The sequence below is a fragment of the Narcine bancroftii genome, chromosome 8, assembly GCF_036971445.1.
Source record: "Narcine bancroftii isolate sNarBan1 chromosome 8, sNarBan1.hap1, whole genome shotgun sequence".
NCBI lineage: Eukaryota > Metazoa > Chordata > Chondrichthyes > Torpediniformes > Narcinidae > Narcine > Narcine bancroftii.
In genome coordinates this window covers 141423575-141446771 of record NC_091476.1, presented here as the reverse complement: position 1 = coordinate 141446771, position 23197 = coordinate 141423575, and the positions used below count along the sequence as shown (strand labels likewise).

General features: G+C 40.3%; 1 protein-coding gene across 1 annotated transcript in view; it reads left to right on the top strand.

Annotated features, from left to right (window-relative positions):
* The first annotated feature begins 7684 nt into the window (after positions 1-7684).
* LOC138742124 (uncharacterized) overlaps positions 7685-23197 on the top strand; it is a 66743-nt gene continuing 51230 nt past the window's right edge. The window contains exons 1-6 of the mRNA XM_069896310.1: positions 7685-7774; positions 8601-8808; positions 9787-9898; positions 17549-17724; positions 19268-19425; positions 21366-21522. Coding sequence (XP_069752411.1) covers positions 7685-7774; positions 8601-8808; positions 9787-9898; positions 17549-17724; positions 19268-19425; positions 21366-21522 — 901 coding nt within the window. The remainder of the gene's footprint in view (positions 7775-8600; positions 8809-9786; positions 9899-17548; positions 17725-19267; positions 19426-21365; positions 21523-23197) is intronic.

The following is a 23197-nucleotide window of genomic DNA, read 5'->3' as shown; positions in this document are numbered from 1 at the left end:
GCAAAGATTCTACAAAAGGTGGCACACATAGTAATGGGACATGGCCTGATGGTATTAACAACACATAGTATTGTAGCATTTGTGAGCTCGACAGCATTTACAATGACTTCGCTAAGGCAGACGAGACTAGAAAAGATCCTGAATGCTCCAAATGTTACGTTTACCCATGAAGGCATTAACATGGCAGACAATATGGGAGAGGGAGAACCACACTGTTGTGAGAAGAGGGTAGTAAAGGATATTAAAATAAGACCTGACTTACAGGCTACACCCTTAAGAGAACCAGATGAAACCTTGTTTACAGTTGGGTGTTGTTACAGACACCCCACAGATGGATTGAAAGCTGCCTATGCGGTGGTACGAAAAACTACAGGAGGATTTGAAGAAATCATTACAGGGACAGTGAGAGGAAAGGAGTCAGCACAACTCACAGAACTACAGGGAATGATAGCAGCATTAGAATGGGCAGAAGGGAAGGAGGTCAATATATATACAGACTCGGCATATGTGGTAGGGACAATACAGGTTGAGCTTAGTCAATGGATTAGAAGTGGGTTTTTAACAGCAGCAAGGACCCCAATTAAACACGAGAAGGACGTTAGGAAACTGGCGGAGGTTCTCCTGAAACCAAGGGCATTAGCAGTTCTTAAATGTAAAGGCCATGATAGAACAGATACGATGGTGGCTCGGGGATATCAGGAAGCGGACATGGCCGCTAAAAGGGCAGCAGGATATGGCCCTCAGTTTATTATGATACAGGCAGACAGAACAGCACATGACTTATTACCACCGTGTAGGGTAGAAGTAATAATACAGGAACAAGCAAAGGCATCACCTCAGGAAAGGATGGTATGGGAGGAAAGGGGGGCAACCGAGGATCAAGGACTATGGAGATCGATAGACTGGAGGCCAGTTTTACCATCTGGACTCATGAAACCCCTCCTCGAGGAGGCGCATGGGCTAACACACTGTGGAAAGAAGCAGATGATAAAGTATTTGATACATTGGTGGCACCCCTTCCTGCCGGCGATGGTGGAGAACCATATTAGAGAGTGTGAGGTATGTATAACTTTCAATGACAAGGCGACTGTAAAGCCACATGAAGGACAGTTCCCGTTACCTAAGTTACCAGGGCAGGAAATCGTACTTGATTATACGGACATGATTGAGAGGGTAAGTGGCTATCGATACCTCTTAGTAGCAGTAGATGTGTTCACAGGGTGGCCGGAGGCAATCCCTGCCAAAAGGGAAGATGCAAGGATGGTATGTAAATTCCTGATCAACCAGTATATTCCGAGACACAGATTTCCTAGAAAAATTAGGTCCGATAATGGAAGTCATTTTAAGAATAACGATCTACAGGAGGTATAAGCAATGTTGGGATTGAAACATGCCTTTGGAATGGTGTACCATCCACAATCCCAAGGGAAAGTGGAGAGGATGAACCAAACAATAAAAGGTAAGGTCGGGAAAGTACAGGCACGGACCAAACTAAATTGGGTGGATGCGTTGCCCCTGGCATTAATGTCAATAAGGAGTTCGGTAAGTTCTGTGACAGGATTTACTCCATATGAACTACAAACGGGGCACCAGTTTCCGGGACCGGGAGCCAGAATTCAGACTACGAAGAATGAGGTAAGTTCAATGGGATGCAAGCTTTATTATGATAAACTAACGGCTCTGGTATCAGCTTTTTCACAACAGGTTACAAGTACCGAATGGAAAGGTGAAACCCCAATACCGTCAGCCGCAGAGTGGGTTCTGCTAAAGGTGATCAAGAGAAAGTGGTCGGAGCCCAGGTGGACAGGACCCTACAGAGTGGTGGAGAGGACGTCCCACGTGGTTCGACTACAGGGAAAAGGCGAGACGTGGTATCATTGGAGTCAGTGAACAGCAACGGACCCACTTACACGGACACTGGAACAGATTCGAACGGAGATGACAGAACCTGTGAAGCAACTATGGACTAAGAACTTTTTGAACGGGTCCCTTTAAAGAGACTGTATTTCAGTATTCGAAGTGATATTTCTATATTGAAGTCAACAGAATTTAGGGGGCTGTGATGGACACTATGTGGGGACTATGGGTGATGTTGTTCCTAGCCCTTGAAGCATCTGGAGAAGGAAACAACTGTACAAAGTGTTGTGGTCAGCCTGGGAGGCCCATAATGAACCAAAACAGTACTTTGCGGATTGGACTGACATTCCTGAACACTGTGTTGGGGCCCCCCACTGGACTGAAGTGTGTTCATAATGGCCAAGTTTGTGAGGTTAAGTTTAACAAGGGGTTGGAGATGCCGGTCCTTGCAAAAACTCCTGAGGTCTTGGTCCCATAAGTTAACTGGTAGTTGGTCTCATTTTCATGAGACCAAAAGGGGGACTGTTGGAATCTAGGGGTTAAAACATTATGAAATAAATGATTAATTAATGTTTATATTTACTGCATGGTTCAGGGGAAAAGAGGAATGTGATTAAGTGGCAATCACAGCATGGAGCAAAGTTGGCTGAGCAAAATGGTCTGCTCCCAAATACAGGGAGAGGAAATGCATAAAACGATTTAGGAGGAATGCTCAAACTGAAGGAGGTGGTGGGTAGCACAGGAGACACAGGCCAGACCAGAACAAAGAATGGCCTGCAAGAAACAAAGGGAATGGAAAACCAGTCTAGGAGGAAGATTAAGGCATGAGGAGGTGTTAAAGAGAACAGCAGAAATTGGCCAGAGAGGAACAGAATGGTGATTAGAAATATCTGGGGATAAATTAATTTCTGATCAACACAACAAGATAGTCTGGCCTGGAGGATTAAGATGGGAGCGCTACACCCCAGATATCTGCAAAACAGGAGATGACTTTTGATAACCCTTATGCAAAAAGATCTAGCAAAGGAAGACAACTTTTGTTCTGTATGATAAGGTTGATCTATATAAACTGAGCCAACTGGACAATAGGGGTCAGTCTTGGGGAATAGCTCACTGTGCAGGTGACCTATGAACTAACGACTGACCCAGAGCTCTGTTAAGTTTTATTCTTGTGCTGTGTAATAAATTGACTGTTGAACCGAATACCTTCTCCTATCACTTCATTCAAAGAACACGCTGGACTCAGACCACACATAGACTAAATTAAGAGTAAGGTAAAGCCAGAGTCCGACAAAAGAATTCTGGATATTGGAAGAATTGAGAGGGTGAAGAATGGTGCTGGCATTCTTTGTACTTTCCCATGATTACTTAACTATTTAGAAATATCAATTATGAGAAAACCAGCACAGCTTTTTTCTCTGTAGCAGAAATAAAGTCACAGGCTTCCGGAGAAAAGGCTGGAAGAAAGCAACACAAGTTTTAAGCCAAGTAACAAGGCAGGAAATTGGAACAATTATCTCTTCTGCCCTGATCATGGCAAAGTAACCCCAGGCTCTAGAATACATAATTTCTTTAACACAAAGATGCTAAATGCCTTGCCGACTGACTTCTTGTCAAACAGGCTCCCATTCATAAATCAGCTTCCTGCCCAAACAGGGCTGATTGGCTCCACTACTTGTCAGTCTCGATCTAACTGTCAAAAGGCACCAAGGAGACCTAGACTTCATAGATCTTCAAACTAACAACTCCCCTTGCTATTGTTAGTATGGATGACTTTCTGTTTAGGGGGGAACTTGTATTTGCAAGTGTTAATATAAATGACTGAAACAGAAGCCCCTTTCACACTTGCCAGTGATCACAGGAATTCAATGCCAATTGCCCTTTAAAGTGGCAAGTGTGGAAGCAAAATCTGCTCAATGCCAGCGTCAGATGATGTCATCGCACACTGGGGATTGCTGACCTTGACCCCTAGTACAATCCCCGGCATCTTCAGATGCAGGCATTGAGATCAGACAAGTGTGAAACAGGCAATTGCATTGCAGACACTTCCTATTAAAGGTAGAACGCCAGGGATAAACCCATGCATGTGTGAAAGCATTCATGGTCCTAGTTAGGAGTGGTCTAGTGTGAAAGGCCAAACCCCCATTCCTATCCCGGGACAATGAATGGCCTATTTGCTGGGATGCAAGTGTGAAAGGGGCTGAAGGCACACAGAGCACAGAAATCACTGTATATTGCAAGCAGCTTTCCAAACTACTTCCATTGCATATGCTACAAATTCATATCTTTTAATTCTAACGTGTTCATGTAAAAAGCCAATTGACGTCAACCATTTTACTGACTTTAGAAATGCAAATACTGACTAATGCCTTAATTCAGTGGTTCTCCTTTTTTCAATAATCCCTATGCCATTGGTACTCTGTGATTAGTAAGGGATTGCTTAAGGTGGTATGTGAGTGGGAAGGGAAGGTTGAGCATCACTGCTTTGGACCCAATTGTTACTGAAATATTTTGCTTGAGAAAAATTGTCATTGGCCCATTTAATTTGGAGTTATGAAACCATGCACATAATGAGTCAATTAGGTATGATTAAAATAGTGGATTTTCAAACTTTTTCTTTCCACCCACATACCACCTTAAGCAATCCCTTATTAATTATAGAGCACCTATGGCATAGGGAATAGTGGTATGTGAGTAGAAAGAAAAAGTTGAGAACCACTAACTTGTAACAATATTTTCAAAGAGATAAATCTCTAATTTATATGTGAGAATCGTCCTTAAATATTGTACCCCTTGAATGGATTCTTTGAATGAGATTCAACAGTATTAGTGAAGTGACCTTGTTTACCTGCCTCTAATACTGCTGGCGTGATTCAATAATATCACTTTGTGGTTATGCTGTACATATTTACCTTGACAGGAAGTGTGCTTTTAACAGAACAGGCTAGCAGAGGAAGAGGTAGAAGCAGGGACAAATGTAATGCTATAAAAACATTTAGAACAGGTACATGGACAGGAAACGTTTAGAGGGATATAAGCACAGGCAAATGGGACTAGCATGGTAGGCATAGCAAGGATGGGCTGAATGGCCTGGTTTCATGCTGCAGAACTCTGACTTTATGTTTGCCCTGAACATCTGATCTCTGTTGTTCTGGTGCAGAGCTTCAACAGTCTTGGATAAGAACACGTCTCGACCCATCTCAGATGGACCAGGCCTTGTTTCATCTCGGATGGGACCATGCCCCTAACCCAATTTCAATCAGTCACGAATGGGACCAGGCCTGGGTGTGAACAGTTCCAAGGATCAGCCTTCAGGTGGAATCCACAAAGCTGAATACCTTAAATGGCTGTGATGCTTCACTACCTAATGAGCTGAGCACCTTCTCTTTGAAAAGAACTCAACGTTACCATTGTGACGACTCTGTAATATCTGTGCCTGAGGCCAACATCACAGCATTATTCAAGAGGATGAACCCTCACAAGGCTTCAGGCCTTGATAGCATACCTGGCAGGGGCACTGAAAATCTGTAACAACCAAACAGCCAGAGCGTCATGGACATTTTCAATCTCTTATTACTGCAGTTGGAGGTTCCCACCTGCCTCAATAGGGCATCAATCATCCTGGTACCCAAGAAGAGTAGTGTGAGCTGCCTCAATGACTATCACCCAGTAGCACTCACACCTACTGTGATGAAATGCTTTGAGAGGTTGAGTTATTCACTACTGAATTAACTCAGACCCACCGCAATTCGCCTACCGTCACAATCGCTCCACAGCAGATGCAATCTCACTGGCTCTCCACTCAGCTCTGGATTACTGATAATACAACAATACGTACATCAGGCTACTTTTCATCGACTGCATCTCACCTTTCAACATGATTGTGCCTTTAGTGCTGGTCAACAAGCTCCAAAACCTGGGCCTCTGCACCCCACTCTGCAACTGGATCCTTGACTTCCTCATCGTAAGACTACAGTCAGTACAAATCAGAAACAACATCTCACTGACAATCAACACAGGATGCGTTCTTCGCCCACTCGACACCAGGGGATGGCAAAACATTTCTGGATGTGGGCCACATATAGAAAAATATAAGGAGTCACGGGCCAAACAATATTAAGCTCAGCAGCTAGTCACTCTGCAAAAAAAAACGGTGTTTTTAGATCAGAAAACCCTGGTGCCATCGAAAATTAATTTTCTATTAAAATAATTATACGACACTACTGAACGGTTTCACTGTTGATATTACAATAGTTTTATTGATGTGCTCACATTACAGTCGGTATTCTGTATCTGCTGCTCTTAATTTTAAATGAATCCAATGAATCTCTTTAAAACTTTCATTTAAAAGGCAGTGCCAAATAAAAAAGCTGGGTGCAAAATAAGAATGGGGAGAAAAGATCAAGAAAGGGACAAGGCAGTCTCCAACATTTCTCCACTGTCTCAATGAATACAGTTCCATGGCTTGAGTGTCCACATTAATGATTATGATGCGATGTGTCAATCTGTCAATAGGCTATTAAAGTTAACAGATTCCTCGTGTGAGAGATAAGTAAAACTGATATAAAAATATGAAAGATGAGGAAACTAGTATGGATATATGTGTAATGAATAAAGCCAGTAACCTCCTTTGAAGAAGACCGCAGAGCCCACCTCACTGACAAAAGGCAAAGGAGGAAAAACCCAACACCCAACCCCAACCAACCAATTTTCCCCTGCAACCGTGTCTGCCTGTCCCGCATCGGACTTGTGAGCCACAAACGAGCCTGCAGCTGACGTGGACTTTTTACCCCCTCCATAAATCTTCGTCCGCGAAGCCAAGCCAAAGAAAAGAAAGCCAGTATGAATAGGATAAGATTAGATATTAAAATGTAGGAAGTAGAGTTATGAATAAGGTAAGGGTCTTCTAGCCTTTTAGACAGAATCAGCAAGTTCACCAGTATGAATAAGATAAGGATAGATAATAGATAATAGAATGTAGGAAGTAAAGTTAGTCTGAATAAGATAAGAGTCTTCTAGCCTTTTAGACAGAATCAGCAAGTTCCACATATGTAATTAGTAAGCCTTAGACAGAATTCTGCATATAAGGTTGTCTGAGAGTCGGGAAGGTGTGAATAAGAACAAAGGCAGGTTTGTGAATAAGAACAATAAGGACAATGACATGATGGGACACCGACAAGATACCCCCTGGTCCTCCAAGTTCACAGAAACAGCAGGTAGGCAGACAGGATTGCCTAATGCCAAACTCATCCAGGAGGCAGAAGAATGTAAGGGGGAGGTACTTCTATACTGAAATAAACTGTATAAAAGTTGGGTGAGCCCCAGTGTATGTGTGTATTCCCAGGGTAAGGGGAAAGCACCCAACTTTGCATTGTTGTATAATAAATGTTCTTTGTTCTCAATTTTTGTCTCGAGCAATTTCTGTGAAGGTACTTCTGTTTCTCACACTCGCAAATCAAACACACTTCCCCCTGACTTCTGTGAAAAAATATTAATTTTCCTACTGAGTCTGAAATTTTCAGCACTCCCTTGCTATTTTCCATCTTTCAGTTCCGCCATGTTTAATCGATTGAGGTAAATGTTTTTTTTTAAACTGAGGTAAATGTTTGCATCGGTGATTAACATTTTATCGGTCGGTCTGTCAGTTGTTCAAAATGGCAGTGACATCTAGTGTTGAAACTAAGAGTAATGTACATACAATGCAAATTATTCCAACAGGCCATATTCCATTTTATTTTTAAAAAATTCACTCTCGGCCATTTAAAAAATGGGGAATGAGTCGCAGTTGACCCAGGGGTGGTAGTTTGACCAGCCCTGCTCTACACCCATGTCTGTGTGGCCAGGCACAATTCAAGCCATCTACAAATTTGCTGATGGAGCCATGGTCATCGGCACAATCACCAATGGCAAAGAGGAGGTGAATATATCAGCTCGTTGAGTGGTGTCACAACAACAACCTTGGCCAAACCGAGAGGATTGTGGACTCCAGGAGGGGGAAATCAGGAGAAATCAGGGGTCAGGAATGGAAAGGATTTTTAAAAACTTCACATGCCTGGGTATCAAGATCTTTGACGATTGTGTCCTAGGGCCTCCATGCCAATCCATTCACGAAGAAGGTTCACCAAAGTGACTGGCAAGGAATCTTTTAAAGGAGTAAGTTGTGGCTGCTTGTGAAGGCAGTGTTCACCTGTGTGTTCATCATGAATGAAAGATCAGAAAGCAGGTTCCCACCGTTCTTTGGCTTGGCTTCGCGTACGAAGATTTATGGAGGGGTAAACGTCCACGTCATGCTGCGGGCTCGTTTGTAGCTGACAAGTCCGATGCGGGACAAGCAGACACGGCTGCAGGGGAAAATTGGTTGGTTGGGGTTGGGTGTTGGGTTTTTCCTCCTTTGCCTTTTGTCAGTGAGGTGGGCTCTGCGGTCTTCTTCAAAGGAGGTTGCTGCCCGCCAAACTGTGAGGCGCCAAGATGCACGGTTTGAGGCGAGATCAGCCCACTGGCGGTGGTCAATGTGGCAGGCACCCTCATCGAGGGGTCAGCAGTGGAAAGGGTTGTCAACCTCTCTGAAGACCTGTCCTGGGGGCTCCAAGTCGATGCAATCATGAAGAAGGTTCCCCAGCAACGATCAGACAATGAACCACAGCCATTACCTCACTTTCTCTTCTTTTTTTCACTAATCTATTGATTTTGCGCTGCAATGCTGCCAAAACCACGAATTCCGAATTCCTTACCCGCTGCTGCAGGGTGAGGGAGCAATCACGGCGCCCAGGCCCAGGCCGTCACTCAGCAACGGCGAGCTCTGCAGCCAATTACGAGGAGGTGACCCCGCCGGGGTAGGGGTCAGGGGAGAGACGCAGGAAGATGGCGCCGAGGGTCGGAACATGATGATGAGATGGAAAGGCGGTAGGGTGGGGTTCTCCCTGACCTGCCTCTTCATGCACTGCGCTCTCGGTACGCTGCAACCCCCCCACCCCCGGGCATGCAAAAGGCCTGTTTAACGGTATCGGAACCTGCACCAAATCGAGCCGAGCCGAACGTGCGCTTCCAGGAAATCTGTGTCGGGGAGGATGGAGGAGCTGGCGGCCCGGGGTCGGGGAGGGGAGGGTGGAGGAGCTGGCGGCCCGGGGTCGGGGAGGGGAGGGTGGAGGAGCTGGCGGCCCGGGGTCGGGGAAGGGAGGGTGGAGGAGCTGGCGGCCGGAGAAGGGATGCGGGGAGCTGGCGTCCCGGTATCTGGGGACTGGCTGACGAAGGTCCCCCGAGGCTTTGAGAGGTGGCAGTGAGCAGCTCCTCAGCTCTTGCAACCCCGAATGTACATCGTAGTGTTGTGAAAAAGACCATTCGGCCCAATTGTACATACTAACCAAAACGAGAATTATAGGGGCGTTAGAGGTAGCAGAAAGAGTTTCCCCTACTTACAGGGGTTCCCGACCTTTTTGTTCCTCTGTACCCCTTGGGCATTTTTATAGGTACCCCTAAAAATTAAGGATAAAAAACACGACATTGTGCAATCTGACTGCAGATTACAACACCATGATATTGATAGGTTTTTGATTAGTCAGGGCATCAAAGGTTACGGGGAGAAGTACGGGTAGTGGGGCTGAGTAGGAAAATGGATCAGCTCATTGACTGGCAGGGAAGACTTGATGAGCAGAATAGCCTATTTTTGATAGTATGTCTTATGGTCTAAGATCCCCTCTGATTCTTCTGAATTCCAGTGAGTGTATTCCCAGGCAACTCAATTTATCCTCTTGTGCTTACCCCTTCATCTCGGGAATCGACCTACTCTGCACTGCTTCCAATTTTAATATAAAGATGAATTGGGAAAAAATTTCCTTCTCATATAAATCATTTTCATAATTGAATCATTGTGGTTTGAAATTAAAATATATATATATGGTGTGCTCAGTAAAATTTTTTTGTTATTCTCAGGTGGTCTTCCAGCACCTCAAAATGTGGCTTTGATTTCCAAGAACTTCAGCCTTTTTTTGACCTGGGTACCTGAAGAGTATCCTCTTGAAATTGTTTACATAGTGAAGATAAAGTAATTGCATACTTTGATTTGATTACCCTTTTAATGTTTCTACCATGGAATGAACTGTATTGTATCCCTGTACTGCAACCAAGGTTCTTTAATTGTAACATTCTATACTTGGTGGAGTTGACTGTGAAGATAAGCTCAGGGGTTTGGCACCAGGCAGGACTGGAATCCTATCTTATGAGTGATTCACAACCTTAATCCTGGAGATATTGCCACTCTCTACAAATCTGAACTAAAACAAATAGGAAAGATTCTCTACTTTCTTGGTTATTCATGGTTCCAACAGTACTAAAAACAGTATATATTCGTGTAATTGTTTATACCTTGTAATACTTGACCCCCCTCCCCCCCCCCACTCTTTTTGTCCCAAAAGTCTCATATTTTTGTATGACCTGTTTAAAAGTTGATCACCCGTCCATCCGAGCTCTCGATGCCCCACCCCGGCCACCTGCCCATCCAAGCTGTTGAGCCCCAACATCAGACCCTCACCATGACCTCCTTCCCATGTCCCAAATGCACATTTCTAGCCATCCAAGCAAACAATGCAGATACTGTGGCCAAAAGTTTGACTCATGTAAAAGTTGACGCCCTCCCCAAAAATTTGATCCATAAATTGGTCCAAAAAATTTGATGGTTACATCAAATACGGTACATTTGACACTGTCCTGCAGTCCATTTCATTGATATCCATTAACTTGGACAATCAGTGTAGCAAGGTGGAAGCATGCATTTTGCACAAGTGAGTCTACAGTAATTAGCTGAGGCTTCTTTAACAGTGCTTCACCAAAGTACAACCTCCACCAGTAAACTAATAGGAATTGTATTGTGCATGAGTTCAATTCCTCTCACCACACCATTTCAAAAACTTAGAAGTTCCAATCTAACATCACTGGTAGTACCAGACTCCCCACCTTCTCCAAGGCATTTGTTCTTCTGTGGCACCAGTGACTATATTTCTAAAAGAAAACTGCATTCTTGTGCTGTGTGTGTTGATTATGATCATATTTGCCCTCTAATTTTCAACACTTGGTTCTTCTTGGGTGTCATGCTATCTATATCTTGGTAAGCTTGCCTTTAGGTGTTTGTCAGTGAAATTTGGTAACCTGCCAGATCTGTTTTAAAAAAAAACAATCTGCTGGAGGAACTCAAGTGGCATCAGTGGGGCCAAAAGAATGTTTTTTTTATTTAATTTTTTATTTTTCACACCATAAATCACAATAGCCATGATATACACTTTTTCTTTTCCACACATTTACAGTGACTTTTTCTCCCTCCCCCCTCCCTCCTCCCAAGCCACCCCCCCACCCCCCCCCCTCATCCATTTTAGGTATACAATCTAGGTTGCATTAATTCAGTCAGACAATGTTGTCATTCAACAAAAATACACCAGAAATTCTACTGAGTCCATTCTTTTCTTTTCTTCTCCTGCCATCAACTTAGGTAATGTTTGTTCCCGTTAGGTTTTCGCTATTGTATTTAATGTAAGGCTCCCATACTTGTTCGAATATTTCAATATTATTTCTTAAACTATATGTTATTTTTTCTAATGGAATACATTTATTCATTTCTATATACCATTGTTGTATTTTCAAATTATCTTCCAATTTCCAGGTTGACATAATACATTTTTTTGCTATGGCTAGGGCTATCTTGACAAATCTTTTTTGTGCATCTTCCAAGTCAATTCCAAATTCTTTATTTTTTATGTTACTTAGGAGAAAGATCTCTGGATTCTTTGGTATATTGTTTTCTGTTATTTTATTTAATATCTGATTGAGATCATCCCAAAATTTTTCTACTCTCTCACATGTCCAGATTGCATGAATTGTTGTTCCCCTTTCTTTTTTACATCGAAAACATCTATCAGATACTGTTGGGTCCCATTTATTTAACTTTTGCAGTGTAATGTATAGTCTGTGTAACCAATTATATTGTATCATACGCAGCCTCGTATTTATTGTATTTCTCATCGTTCCAGAACATAATTTCTCCCATGTTTCCTTTTTTATCTTTATATTTAAATCTTGTTCCCATTTTTGTTTAGTTTTACCATTTGTTTCCTCATTCTCCTTTTCTTGCAGTTTGATATACATATTTGTTATAAATCTTTTGATTAACATTGTATCTGTAATCACATATTCAAGGTTACTTCCCTCTGGTAAACTCAAATTGCTTCCTAATTTATCTTTCAAGTAGGATCTCAGTTGGTAATATGCCAGCGCTGTATCTCCAGTTATATTGTACTTATCTCTCATTTGTTCAAAGGATAAGAATCTACTTCCTGAAAAACAATTTTCTATTCTTTTAATCCCTTTTTTTTCCCATTTTCTAAAGGAAAGGTTGTCTATTGTAAAAGGGAGTAGCTTATTTTGCGTCAATATTAGTTTTGGTATTTGATAATTTATTTTATTTCTTTCTACATGAATCTTCTTCCATATATTGAGGAGATGGTGTAATACTGGAGAAGTTCTATGTTGTACCAATTTTTCGTCCCATTTATATAATATGTGTTCAGGTATCTTTTCCCCTATTTTATCTAATTCTAGTCTCGTCCAGTCTGGTTTTTCCCTTGTTTGATAAAAATCTGTTAGGTACCTTAATTGTGCGGCTCTATAATAATTTTTGAAGTTTGGCAATTGTAAGCCTTCTTGTTTATACCATTCTGTTAATTTATCTAGTGCTATCCTCGGTTTCCCCCCTCTCCATAAAAATCTCCTTATTATTTTCTTTAACTCTTTGAAGAATTTTTCTGTCAGTTGTATTGGCAATGCCTGAAATAAGTATAGTATCCTTGGAAAAATGTTCATTTTAATACAGTTTATCCTTCCTATCAGTGTTAGTGGTAGCTCTTTCCAATGCTCTAAATCGTCCTGTAATTTTTTCATTAGTGGATTGTAATTGAGTTTATATAATTGGCCTAGATTTTTGTTTATTTGCACACCTAGGTATCTTATTGCCTGCATTTGCCATCTGAATGGGGATTCCTCCTTAAATTTTGAGAAATCCGCGTTATTCATAGGCATTGCTTCACTTTTATTTACGTTTATCTTGTATCCCGACACTTCTCCATATTCCTTCAATTTCTTATATAGTTCTTTTATTGATAGTTCTGGTTCTGTTAAGTACACTATCACATCATCCGCAAATAGACTGATTTTATATTCCCTGTCTTTTATTTTTATTCCTTTTATGTTATTATCTATTCTTATCGATTCTGCTAGTGGTTCTATTGCTAGCGCAAACAATAATGGTGATAGTGGGCATCCCTGCCGCGTTGACCTGCTTAAGTTAAATTGCTTTGATACATGTCCATTTACTGTCACTTTCGCTAACGGTCCCTCATATAATGCTTTAATCCAATTAATATACTTCTCCGGTAAACTGAATTTTTGCAATACTTTGAACAAGTAATTCCATTCTACTCTGTCGAAGGCCTTCTCTGCGTCTAAAGCAACTGCTACTGCCGGTGCTTTATTTCCTTCTACTGCATGAATTAAGTTAATAAATTTACAAATATTGTCTGTTGTGCGTCTTTTTTTGATAAATCCAGTTTGGTCTAAATTTACCATTTTCGGTACCTGTTCTGCTAATCTGTTTGCTAATAGTTTAGCTATTATCTTATAATCTGTGTTTAGCAGAGATATTGGTCTATATGACGCTGGTGAGAGTGGATCTTTCCCTTGTTTTAGTATCACTGTAATTATTGCTGTTTTACATGAATCTGGTAAGTTTTGTGTCTCATCAATCTGGTTGATTACATCCAGGAGGGGCGGTATTATTAGATCTTTAAATGTTTTGTAGAATTCTATTGGGAGTCCATCCTCTCCTGGTGTCTTATTATTTGGTAAATTTTTTATTATCTCTTGTATTTCTACTGTTCCAAATGGTTCTGTTAATTTATTTTGTTCCTCTATTTGTAGTTTTGGTAGTTCAATTTTAGTCAAAAATTCATCTATTTTCCCTTCTTTCCCTTCGTTTTCAGTTCGGTATAATTGTTCATAGAATTCTCTGAAGTTTTCCTTAATTTCTTTTGGATTATATGTAATTTGTTTGTCTTTTTTCCTTGTTGCCAATACCATTTTCTTAGTTTGCTCTGTCTTAAGCTGCCATGCTAAGATTTTGTGTGTTTTTTCACCTAGTTCATAATATTTCTGTTTTGTCTTCATTATATTCTTCTCCACCTTATATGTTTGTAATGTTTCATATTTTATTTTTTTATCCGCCAATTCTCTTCTTTTGGTTGTATCTTCCTTTATTGCTAATTTTTTTTCTATGTTTATTATTTCCCTTTCCAACTGCTCTGTTTCCTGATTATAGTCCTTCTTCATCTTGGTTGCATAACTTATTATTTGTCCTCTAATGAATGCTTTCATTGCGTCCCATAGTATAAACTTATCTTCCACTGATTCCGTATTTACTTCAAAGTACATTTTTAATTGTTTTTCAATAAATTCTCTAAAATCCTGTCTTTTAAGTAGCATGGGGTTTAATCTCCATCTATACATTCTTGGAGGGATGTCCTCTAGCTCTATTGCCAATAACAGGGGTGAGTGGTCCGATAATAGTCTAGCTTTATATTCTGTTTTCCTAACTCTCCCTTGAATGTGGGCTGATAACAGGAATAGGTCTATCCTTGAGTATGTTTTATGTCTAGTCGAGTAGTATGAGTATTCCTTTTCTTTTGGGTTTTGTTTCCTCCATATGTCCACAAGTTTCATTTCTTGCATTGATTTAATTATAAATTTGGTTACTTTGTTCTTCCTGTTAATTTTTTTCCCCGTTTTATCCATATTTGGATCCAAATTCAGATTGAAATCCCCTCCTATTAGTATGTTCCCTTGCGTATTAGCTACCTTCAAAAAGATATCTTGCATAAACTTTTGATCTTCTTCGTTAGGTGAATATATATTAGGTAGATTCCAAAGCTCCGAATATATCTGACATTTTATCATAACATATCTCCCTGCTGGATCTATTATCTCCTCTTCTATTTTAAATGGCACATTTTTGCTAATTAATATAGCCACTCCTCTTGCTTTTGAATTATACGATGCTGCTGTTACATGTCCTACCCAATCTCTCTTTAATTTCTTGTGCTCCAATTCAGTTAAGTGTGTTTCTTGGACAAATGCTATATCTATTTTTTCCTTTTTCAGTAAATTTAGTAGTTTCTTCCTTTTAATTTGGTTATGTATTCCATTAATATTTAGAGTCATATAGTTCAGCGTAGCCATTTTATATTTTGTTTATCTTCTCTTTCCGTTTTTCCATCATTACCTTTCCTCCTTTTCCATTTCTGTTTTCTTATTTTCAACTCTTTACCAGACAACATTCCTACAACATCCAACATTTTCCTTATTCTCCTATTTCTGTCTTCTTTATCCCTAATCTCCCCTTCCCCTCCTGAGTTGTCCTTTATCCCTTGTCGGACAACCACATCTCCCCTCTCCATTTGAATTTGCGAATCCACTCGCAAGCGTCGACTGATTTTGCAGTGACCGCTCTTTTCCCCCACCCAGCCCCCCCCAGAAAAGATTTAACTTTTTATATGTCACAAAGGTCACTCTTTTAATTCCCTCCTTATTCTCTCTATTCCATTACCTTCCCTTATTAATTCTTGTCTATACTATCTATGTTTTCCTCTAATTACAGATACTTTCACGTATGCCCATTGTCTCTATTCACTCTTATACCTCTTTACCCGCATACATATCAATCGTGGTCATTTTTACCCTCATTACCCGTCTTCATCCCTCAGTCTATTTTTGTCTTTACCCACATACATATCAATCGTGATCATTTTTGCTCTCATTACCCGTCTTCATCCCTCAGTCTATTTTTGTAATTGTTCTGCAAATTTTCGTGCTTCTTCTGGATCCGAGAACAGTCTGTTTTGTTGTCCTGGAATAAATATTTTCAATACCGCAGGATGCTTCAGTGTAAATTTATATCCTTTCTTCCATAAAATCGCTTTTGCTGTATTGAACTCTTTTCTCTTCTTTAGGAGTTCAAAGCTTATATCTGGATAAATGAAGATTTTTTGCCCTTTATACTCCAGTGGTTTGTTGCCCTCTCTTACTTTTTCCATTGTCTTCTCCAGTACCTTTTCTCTTGTAGTATATCTTAGGAATTTTACTACAATAGATCTTGGTTTTTGTTGTGGTTGTGGTTTAGGGGCCAATGCTCTATGTGCCCTTTCTATTTCCATTTCTTGCTGTAGTTCTGGACATCCTAGGGCCTTAGGGATCCATTCTTTTATAAACTCCCTCATATTCTTGCCTTCTTCATCTTCCTTAAGGCCCACTATCTTTATGTTATTTCTTCTGTTATAATTTTCCATTATATCTATTTTTTGGGCTAGTAATTCTTGTGTCTCTTTAGTTTTTTTATTAGATTCCTCCAATTTCTTTTTTAAGTCTTCTACCTCCATTTCTGCTGCTATTGCCCGTTCTTCCATCTTGTCCATTTTCTTTCCCATTTCTGTTAAGGTCATATCCATTTTATTTATTTTCTTTTCTGTGTTGTTTATTCTTTTTCTTAAATCATTGAATTCCTGTGTTTGCCATTCTTTAAATGACTCCATTTATCCTCTAACAAGAGCAAGTATATCCTTTACCTTGCCTTTCCCTTTATCTATTTCACTGTCCTCTTCCTCTTCTTCCTCTGGGTTGGCCATCTGTTGTTTCTTTGATGCCCTTTCCTCCTCTTCTTTCTTGTTTCCATTGTCTTCTGTGGTCTCTTCTTGCTGCAGGTGTTCTGCAGCTGTCGTTGCCGGCTGTGGAGATCGACTCCCCAGCTGGTCCCCCCTCCCGTCGGTGTGTTTTTTTTCATGCGCATCGCGCATGCGCGACTCCTCACGCATGCGCGGTTGCGCACTTTTACTCGGCTCTGTGAGCCATTGTTGTAGTTCTTTTTCTACCGACCTGAGGTAGTGGGGTCCTCTCTCCACAGCGGGCCTCTTCGGACAGGTAAGGCCTTCACCTTTTTCCTCCGTTGTCTTCTCTTCCTCTCTTCTTTCCGTTGATTTTGATTTTTCTCCTTTTGTCTCCATCTTCTTTCCACCTTTATACTCACTTTTCTTTAACTTGTATTTCTGTGCCTTTGTATTTTCTCTTGTTTTTCCCGACTTTTCTGGAGAGGGCTGGAGTTCACCATCCGGCCACTACTCCATCACTTGACTCCCCGGCCAATCCTCAGTCTTGATGAAGAGTTCCGACCCAAAATGTCCCACTGGGTCAACCCACAGAATTCCTCTAGCTGATTATTTTTGCTCCAGATTCCAGAGTCTGTAGTTTATTGAGTGTACCATTGGATGTTCAAAATCAAGAAAAATAGAAATTGAGTAAAACAGATGAGGAAATATTTGCAAAAGATTGTAAGCTGTCTCTATAATCTTTTTGAGCAGGCCAGTAATTATTGTAACTTTTCATTTGTATAATTTTGGCCAGCCCACATGGATTGTTTCTGAATTCTTTGTGAGAGGAAGACTGAAGTATCTTGGTGAAGATTTATTTTCCTTAACATAAAATCCAGAGTAATCTTACGAATGAAAAATTTCAAAATCAGTTGAATTCTATGAAAAGTTATTTTGATTAAATGCCATCTTTAAATTGTAAGTGCATTGTAAGCCAATAATTTTTTGTTTAATTTCAGGCGCAATAATGATTGGATTCCTTTCCCAAATTGCACCAATCCATCTGGAGAAGGCTGTGATGTTACATGCACCATTGAAAGCTGTTACAAGGACTATCAAGCCAAAGTTGGAAGCAATGCATCTGGACACCAGATTACTTGGAGTCAGTCCAGAAGTTTCATTCCCTTTCGCAAGAGTATGCATTTCTATCAACATTTTATTAATTTTCTATATTTTAATATTTATTTGATGACAGCATCAAATTTTTTATGTGCTAAAATTACAGCATGTTTTCTATGTATTTAGAGGATGTAGGAATGACCGAAATACACATTATGTGTGTGTATTTGTGTTGGGGGGGTGTCGGGGGGGTGTGAGTGTTTGGGGGGTGCAAGGGGTGAGGTGTGTGAGTATACATGTGGGGCAGGTCTGTGGTGGGGGGGATTGGGTGGTTGTGGTTCTGAAGCCACATTTGGCCAGAGCATGCAGGTAATGCCTTTTGACCAGTGTGTTTGTGGTCACAATCTCTGATGCTGTCTTCCCATTTATTATTTTAATTTAAATTCCTCTATCTTGATATCATCGTGAGTTGGTTCCAGATTGGTAGTGCAGGCATCTTGATACTTGCAAGTTAGCTTAATCAATGATGGTATTTTCCTGCTATCAGGAAAATCGTGCAGGATTAGTATTCAGGGTTATTATTTTTGTGAGTGGGAGGTTCATCTGAAATTTTGGAGTGGAGAAACAATGCTGATTGCCAGCAGAACGTATCCAGAGTGGTAGTTCAGCGTGTTTTTCTTTTAAATTGAAATTGCCATTCTTAATGTTTTTTCATTAACTGAGCTGTTCCAAGTGTGTACTTGTGAATTTCTATTAAAATAAGGAAGCTGGTAACTTTATGGAAATGGACATTGGGAAAGTGAGATAAATTATTCAAACGTCATATCCAATAAAATAAAGGGATTTCTACAACACTTTTCATGACCTCAGGATGTTTCCAAATACTGAATGACCAAAAGAAATACTGCCACATACTGGTCTGTGGTATGGTGTAGGTAGGATGTGGTAGCCAAACTTTCAGAGCGTATTCACAAAATAACCTTGTGGTCATGTGGCGAGATAATAAACTAATATAATGATTGGTGTTACATTTGAGTTTTAAGTCCATGCATAGTTTAGCACCAGTACATTTTAAAAAATTATATTCTGAGGTATTTACCTGATAAAGCATATTTATTCTAGACATGAAAGACAATCATTATCAAGTGTTGCTAATAGAACATTCATTTTCTAAATTTTAAAAATGTCGGAGTTGTGTTTTTTTGGCAATAATTCCATTCTTGTCAAGAATCTAGTTTCCTGTTTGCATTATCTGAACACTTCAACTTCCAGGTCATGGGAGGAATTAGTGGGGCCAAGGCATGGAAGAAATGTCTTGATTTTGGATGTTTACCATATTTTAAAGTCAGACATTTGTGGCCCTGACGAAACTTGGAAATTATTGGTCAATCCACTCAAATTAAAGCCACAAGCTGAGCCCTTGTCCTCTTTCCCTGCCCCCACCCCCCCCACCCCCCACTCTCAGTTTGACCCAAATTGTAATCATCTTGTTCTATTCAAAAGGGATGAAATTCAATTTAACTTGTTTAAGATGAGAAACCTAAAACAGATGTTCTTGTGAACCTACCTTGGTATTAAAATACAGGAATAGTAATCCATAACTTCTCTTTCTTTTGAAGTGGAACTAGGTGCACCTCAAGTAAAAGTAGTTTTGAAGGAAGAATCAGTATTTGTGCATCTTGATGTAAAGCTAGCAGCATGCAAAGAAAAGGTATTGAAAGCATGTCTGCTTGATAATTTGAGCTATGAAGTGGAATACTGGAACACGGTCGATCATGTACGTATTCAGTCATACCCAACTCATCCATGCATCTCTGATGCCTGTCTATGCTAGTCTCATTTGTCTGCATTGGATTTGTACCCTTCTCCTTTCCTATTAACTTCCCAAATGCCTTTTAAATGCCAAAATTGTATCTGCCTCTGCCACTTCCACTTCCTATGGCAACTTGTTCCATTTAACAATGTTCTGTGTAGATAAGCTTCCCCCTCTGATAAATAGAACATAAAAGAGTACAGCATACAGCCAGGCCCTTCTGCAGCAACCATGCAGCCAATCTAAACTAATCCCTTCTGCATGCATGTGGTCTGTACCCCTTTGTTCTCTGACTGTGTCTATCTAAATGTCTTGAATATTTGGCAGTGCGTTCCCAGGTACCTACCACTCTATGCACAGCACAGACATGCAGAACACATCTTTAAACTTTATTCCCCTCAATTTGGACCTATATGACTTTTCCACCCAGAGAAAAAGACTTGACTGTAAACCTTAATGATGTCTCTCATGATTTTATAAAATTCTATGAGGTCACCCCTCAGTTTTCAACTCTAGAGAAAAGAATTTGTTTATCCTACCTTGTAATGAATGCACTCCAATCCAGGTAACATCCTGGTGAACTACCTGCACTCTCTCCAAAGCTTTCAATGCTTAAAAGGTAACAACCAAAATTTTGTACAGCTGCAACGTGGCTCCCTGACTATTATACTCTGCCCGAATCTACGAAGACGAGAGTGATGTGGTCTTCTTTGTCATCCTTTCTACTTGTGTTGAAATTTTCAAACATCTGTGTATTTGTACCCTGAGAACCTTCTGTACAGCAATGTTTCTGCCTCCTATATACCACCTCTTACATTTTACTCTCCAAAGTGCAATACCTCACACTTGTCTGATTACCTTCCATTTATACTCATGTAACAGTCGATCCTGTATAAATGATGATTCTCCCCTCACCCCCCCGGCTACTTTGGCCCCAGCAACCCACCCATCTGAGCTCCTGACACCCCAACCTTGAACCCTTACCCTGCCGCCTGCCCATCCGAGCTCCCAACTTCCCGACCATCTGTTTATCTGAGCTCTCAATGGCCTGAATCTTTGCCCTGCCACCCACCACCAGAGCTCCTGACACCCCAATTACAGATTATTGCCTTGACTGCCTGCCACCAGAGCTCCCAATGCCCTGACCATGGATCCTCACCTTTGCTGCCCACCCATCCAAGCTGTCAATGCCCTTACCGCAGTTCGTCACCTCGGCTGCCCGCCCATCCAAGCTCCTGAGAGTCTGAATGCGACTTGCCACACATTCCCGGCCATCTGGGCTCCCAATGCCTTGAACGACACAGGTACTTAACGCGGTCAAAGTAGCGTTCGTATAAAAGTCGATCCTCCCCAAACTTGACACGAAAAACTGGTCCCCGAAACTTGACTATTACACGAGTATATATGATAATCACGAGTGAGAAAAGAATTAAGTGATCTGTTACTGTTGTTTAGTGAAGAGTGGCAAAGCCATGAGTGGAGTGTTACCAGTTGCACAATTTCTGTCCCTGCCATGTATTTATGGACCGATACTGTCATCTCTGTTACTGTTTGTTGCACTGTCCCTGGAGGAACAAGTTGAACACCCACCCAAATACCATTTGTACTGTTTGGAGCCTGTCACATGGAAATCCACAGGATGTTTTATTTCTTTTTCTGATCATGTTGATAAGCCAGCTTCAGATAAACATCCAAACTTTGCCATTTTATGTCTCATTTTTCTGTTCCAGATGAACATATAGGTGTCATTTTTTAAAAATCTGATGATTGAAAGTCATAATTCGTTATTTGTGAGAATTTATTACTAAGGTGACCTGGAGAAATTATGTTAACAGTCATGCCTTCAATCTAATGTTTGTACAGTTAAAATTTACTGTTCATATTCACATTTTAATTTTGTACAGAAACGAACTAAACTCTACTCAACTGAGAAAGTAATAGAAATTCGAAAAGATCGTTTGATTTGCAGTAACAATTGTGTAAATGCCAGATCTGTTTACACAAGTACTTTGAGAAAAGGGAATTTTTCTGAGCCAGTTTGTTTCAACATTAAGACTGACGGTAAGTTTGCATACCTTGGGTATGGATTTTTATGGTGGTTTGATAGTTGATGTACTATTTATTTTTGTTTTCACACATTTCAATGAGTTAGACCTGGGTAGTCCCTTGCCTCTTGATTCCAGAAAACACCTCTGAACTTGGAGATGCTCACAGAAGTATGTGAGGGTCTGCAACTTGCTGCATGAGGCACTGATGGAGGGAAGACCCGTTGTTGAATTTTAAAGCACTTGATGTCTCAGCTTTCATGACTAGCTGCCACTTGCTTAGAAGTGGGGTGAATGTAAGTAAGCAGGACCTTTAAACTGAAATTGCCAAGCAGCCACTAAACTATAAACTTCTCCAACCTTTGTGGTTATAAAGTACCATTTACTTTTGGAAAAGGATGGGACTGGAAGAAAAGAAGTAATCTCGAGCCAGAGATCACAATCTCGGGATGTGGGTGAAGGCATTTATGACTGAGATTTCTTCATTCAAAGGGTGGTGAACCTGTGGAATTCTCCACCCTAGGGCTGTGGATGTTAATTTGGTGAATGTATTTGAGAGAGATGGATTTCCAGAAGCAAAGATATCAAGGGGTAATAATATCTTAATGAAAGTAACTCTAAATTTAGAAAAGTTGTTTACAGTACAATTTGGGAAGAAAAATGCCTTATTTAATGATCTACTGTCTATATTATTGAGGATTACAGATTACAAATAAGGTAAACTGAAATAATCAAAGGGTTAACAGTCCAGATATTGGAGGAACATTTCAAGTGCCTGAACACTGTCATTTGCCTGTGTCGCTGAGGTATCCACATAGATCTAAAGTTTTGAAATTGCTGTCTGCTCTGAGATTTTATTTTTCAAGCATGTACGTCAAAACTGATCATGGAACCCACAACGGATGGCAAATCTGCAGCTCCTCTGCTCTTGTGCTGAAGTGTCGGCAAAAATGATGTAGAACAGATTACACTTGGCATGCAAATTGCACAGCTCGATGTGAATGCAAAGGGAAATCTGTCAGGGAACATGGTGAATTTTAGATAGCTTACATTTTTTTAATGTTTTTATATTTGTTTCAATTGTTCTTGCTTACATTTAAAACATTTTTTTAAAATAATTTGTGTACAGAAACTTCAAATATTGAATGTTTATGGTATAAGACATTCATAGATTTTGGCAATCAGCATGGATATTTTTCAGCTTTTTCTTGTCTCTCCTGCTTTGCCTGAACAAATAAACATCAGACATATTTTAACAGTAACTTTTTCATCCAGGGCTGCAGTCTTCGTTAATTTTTGCCATGCTGGGCTTTCTGGTGGGAATGTTGATTCTGATTCTCAGCACCACAGCCAAAGTGAAAAACTGTATCTCTGTTCCATCAGGACTGAGGAACCCGGCATCATTGGTTTGTAAAACTGATCAATATACCTCATTCCAGTCATTTGATGCAGACAAACTTCTTATTACAATCAGAGTATTTGAGGAACAGAAAGTCATTTGATCTATAATCTGTATTCTCAATATATTCTAGGACATTTTGTTATTTAAGCTTGTGAAGTAGGATGTCCAACATTAAACAGAAAATTATGAAAATAATCAGATCAAGCAATTTCTTTGGTTGGAGAAATATTTCAAGTTGATTGCTTTTTCATCAGAACATGGGAATATTGGAGGTTTAAAGTTGTGTTGC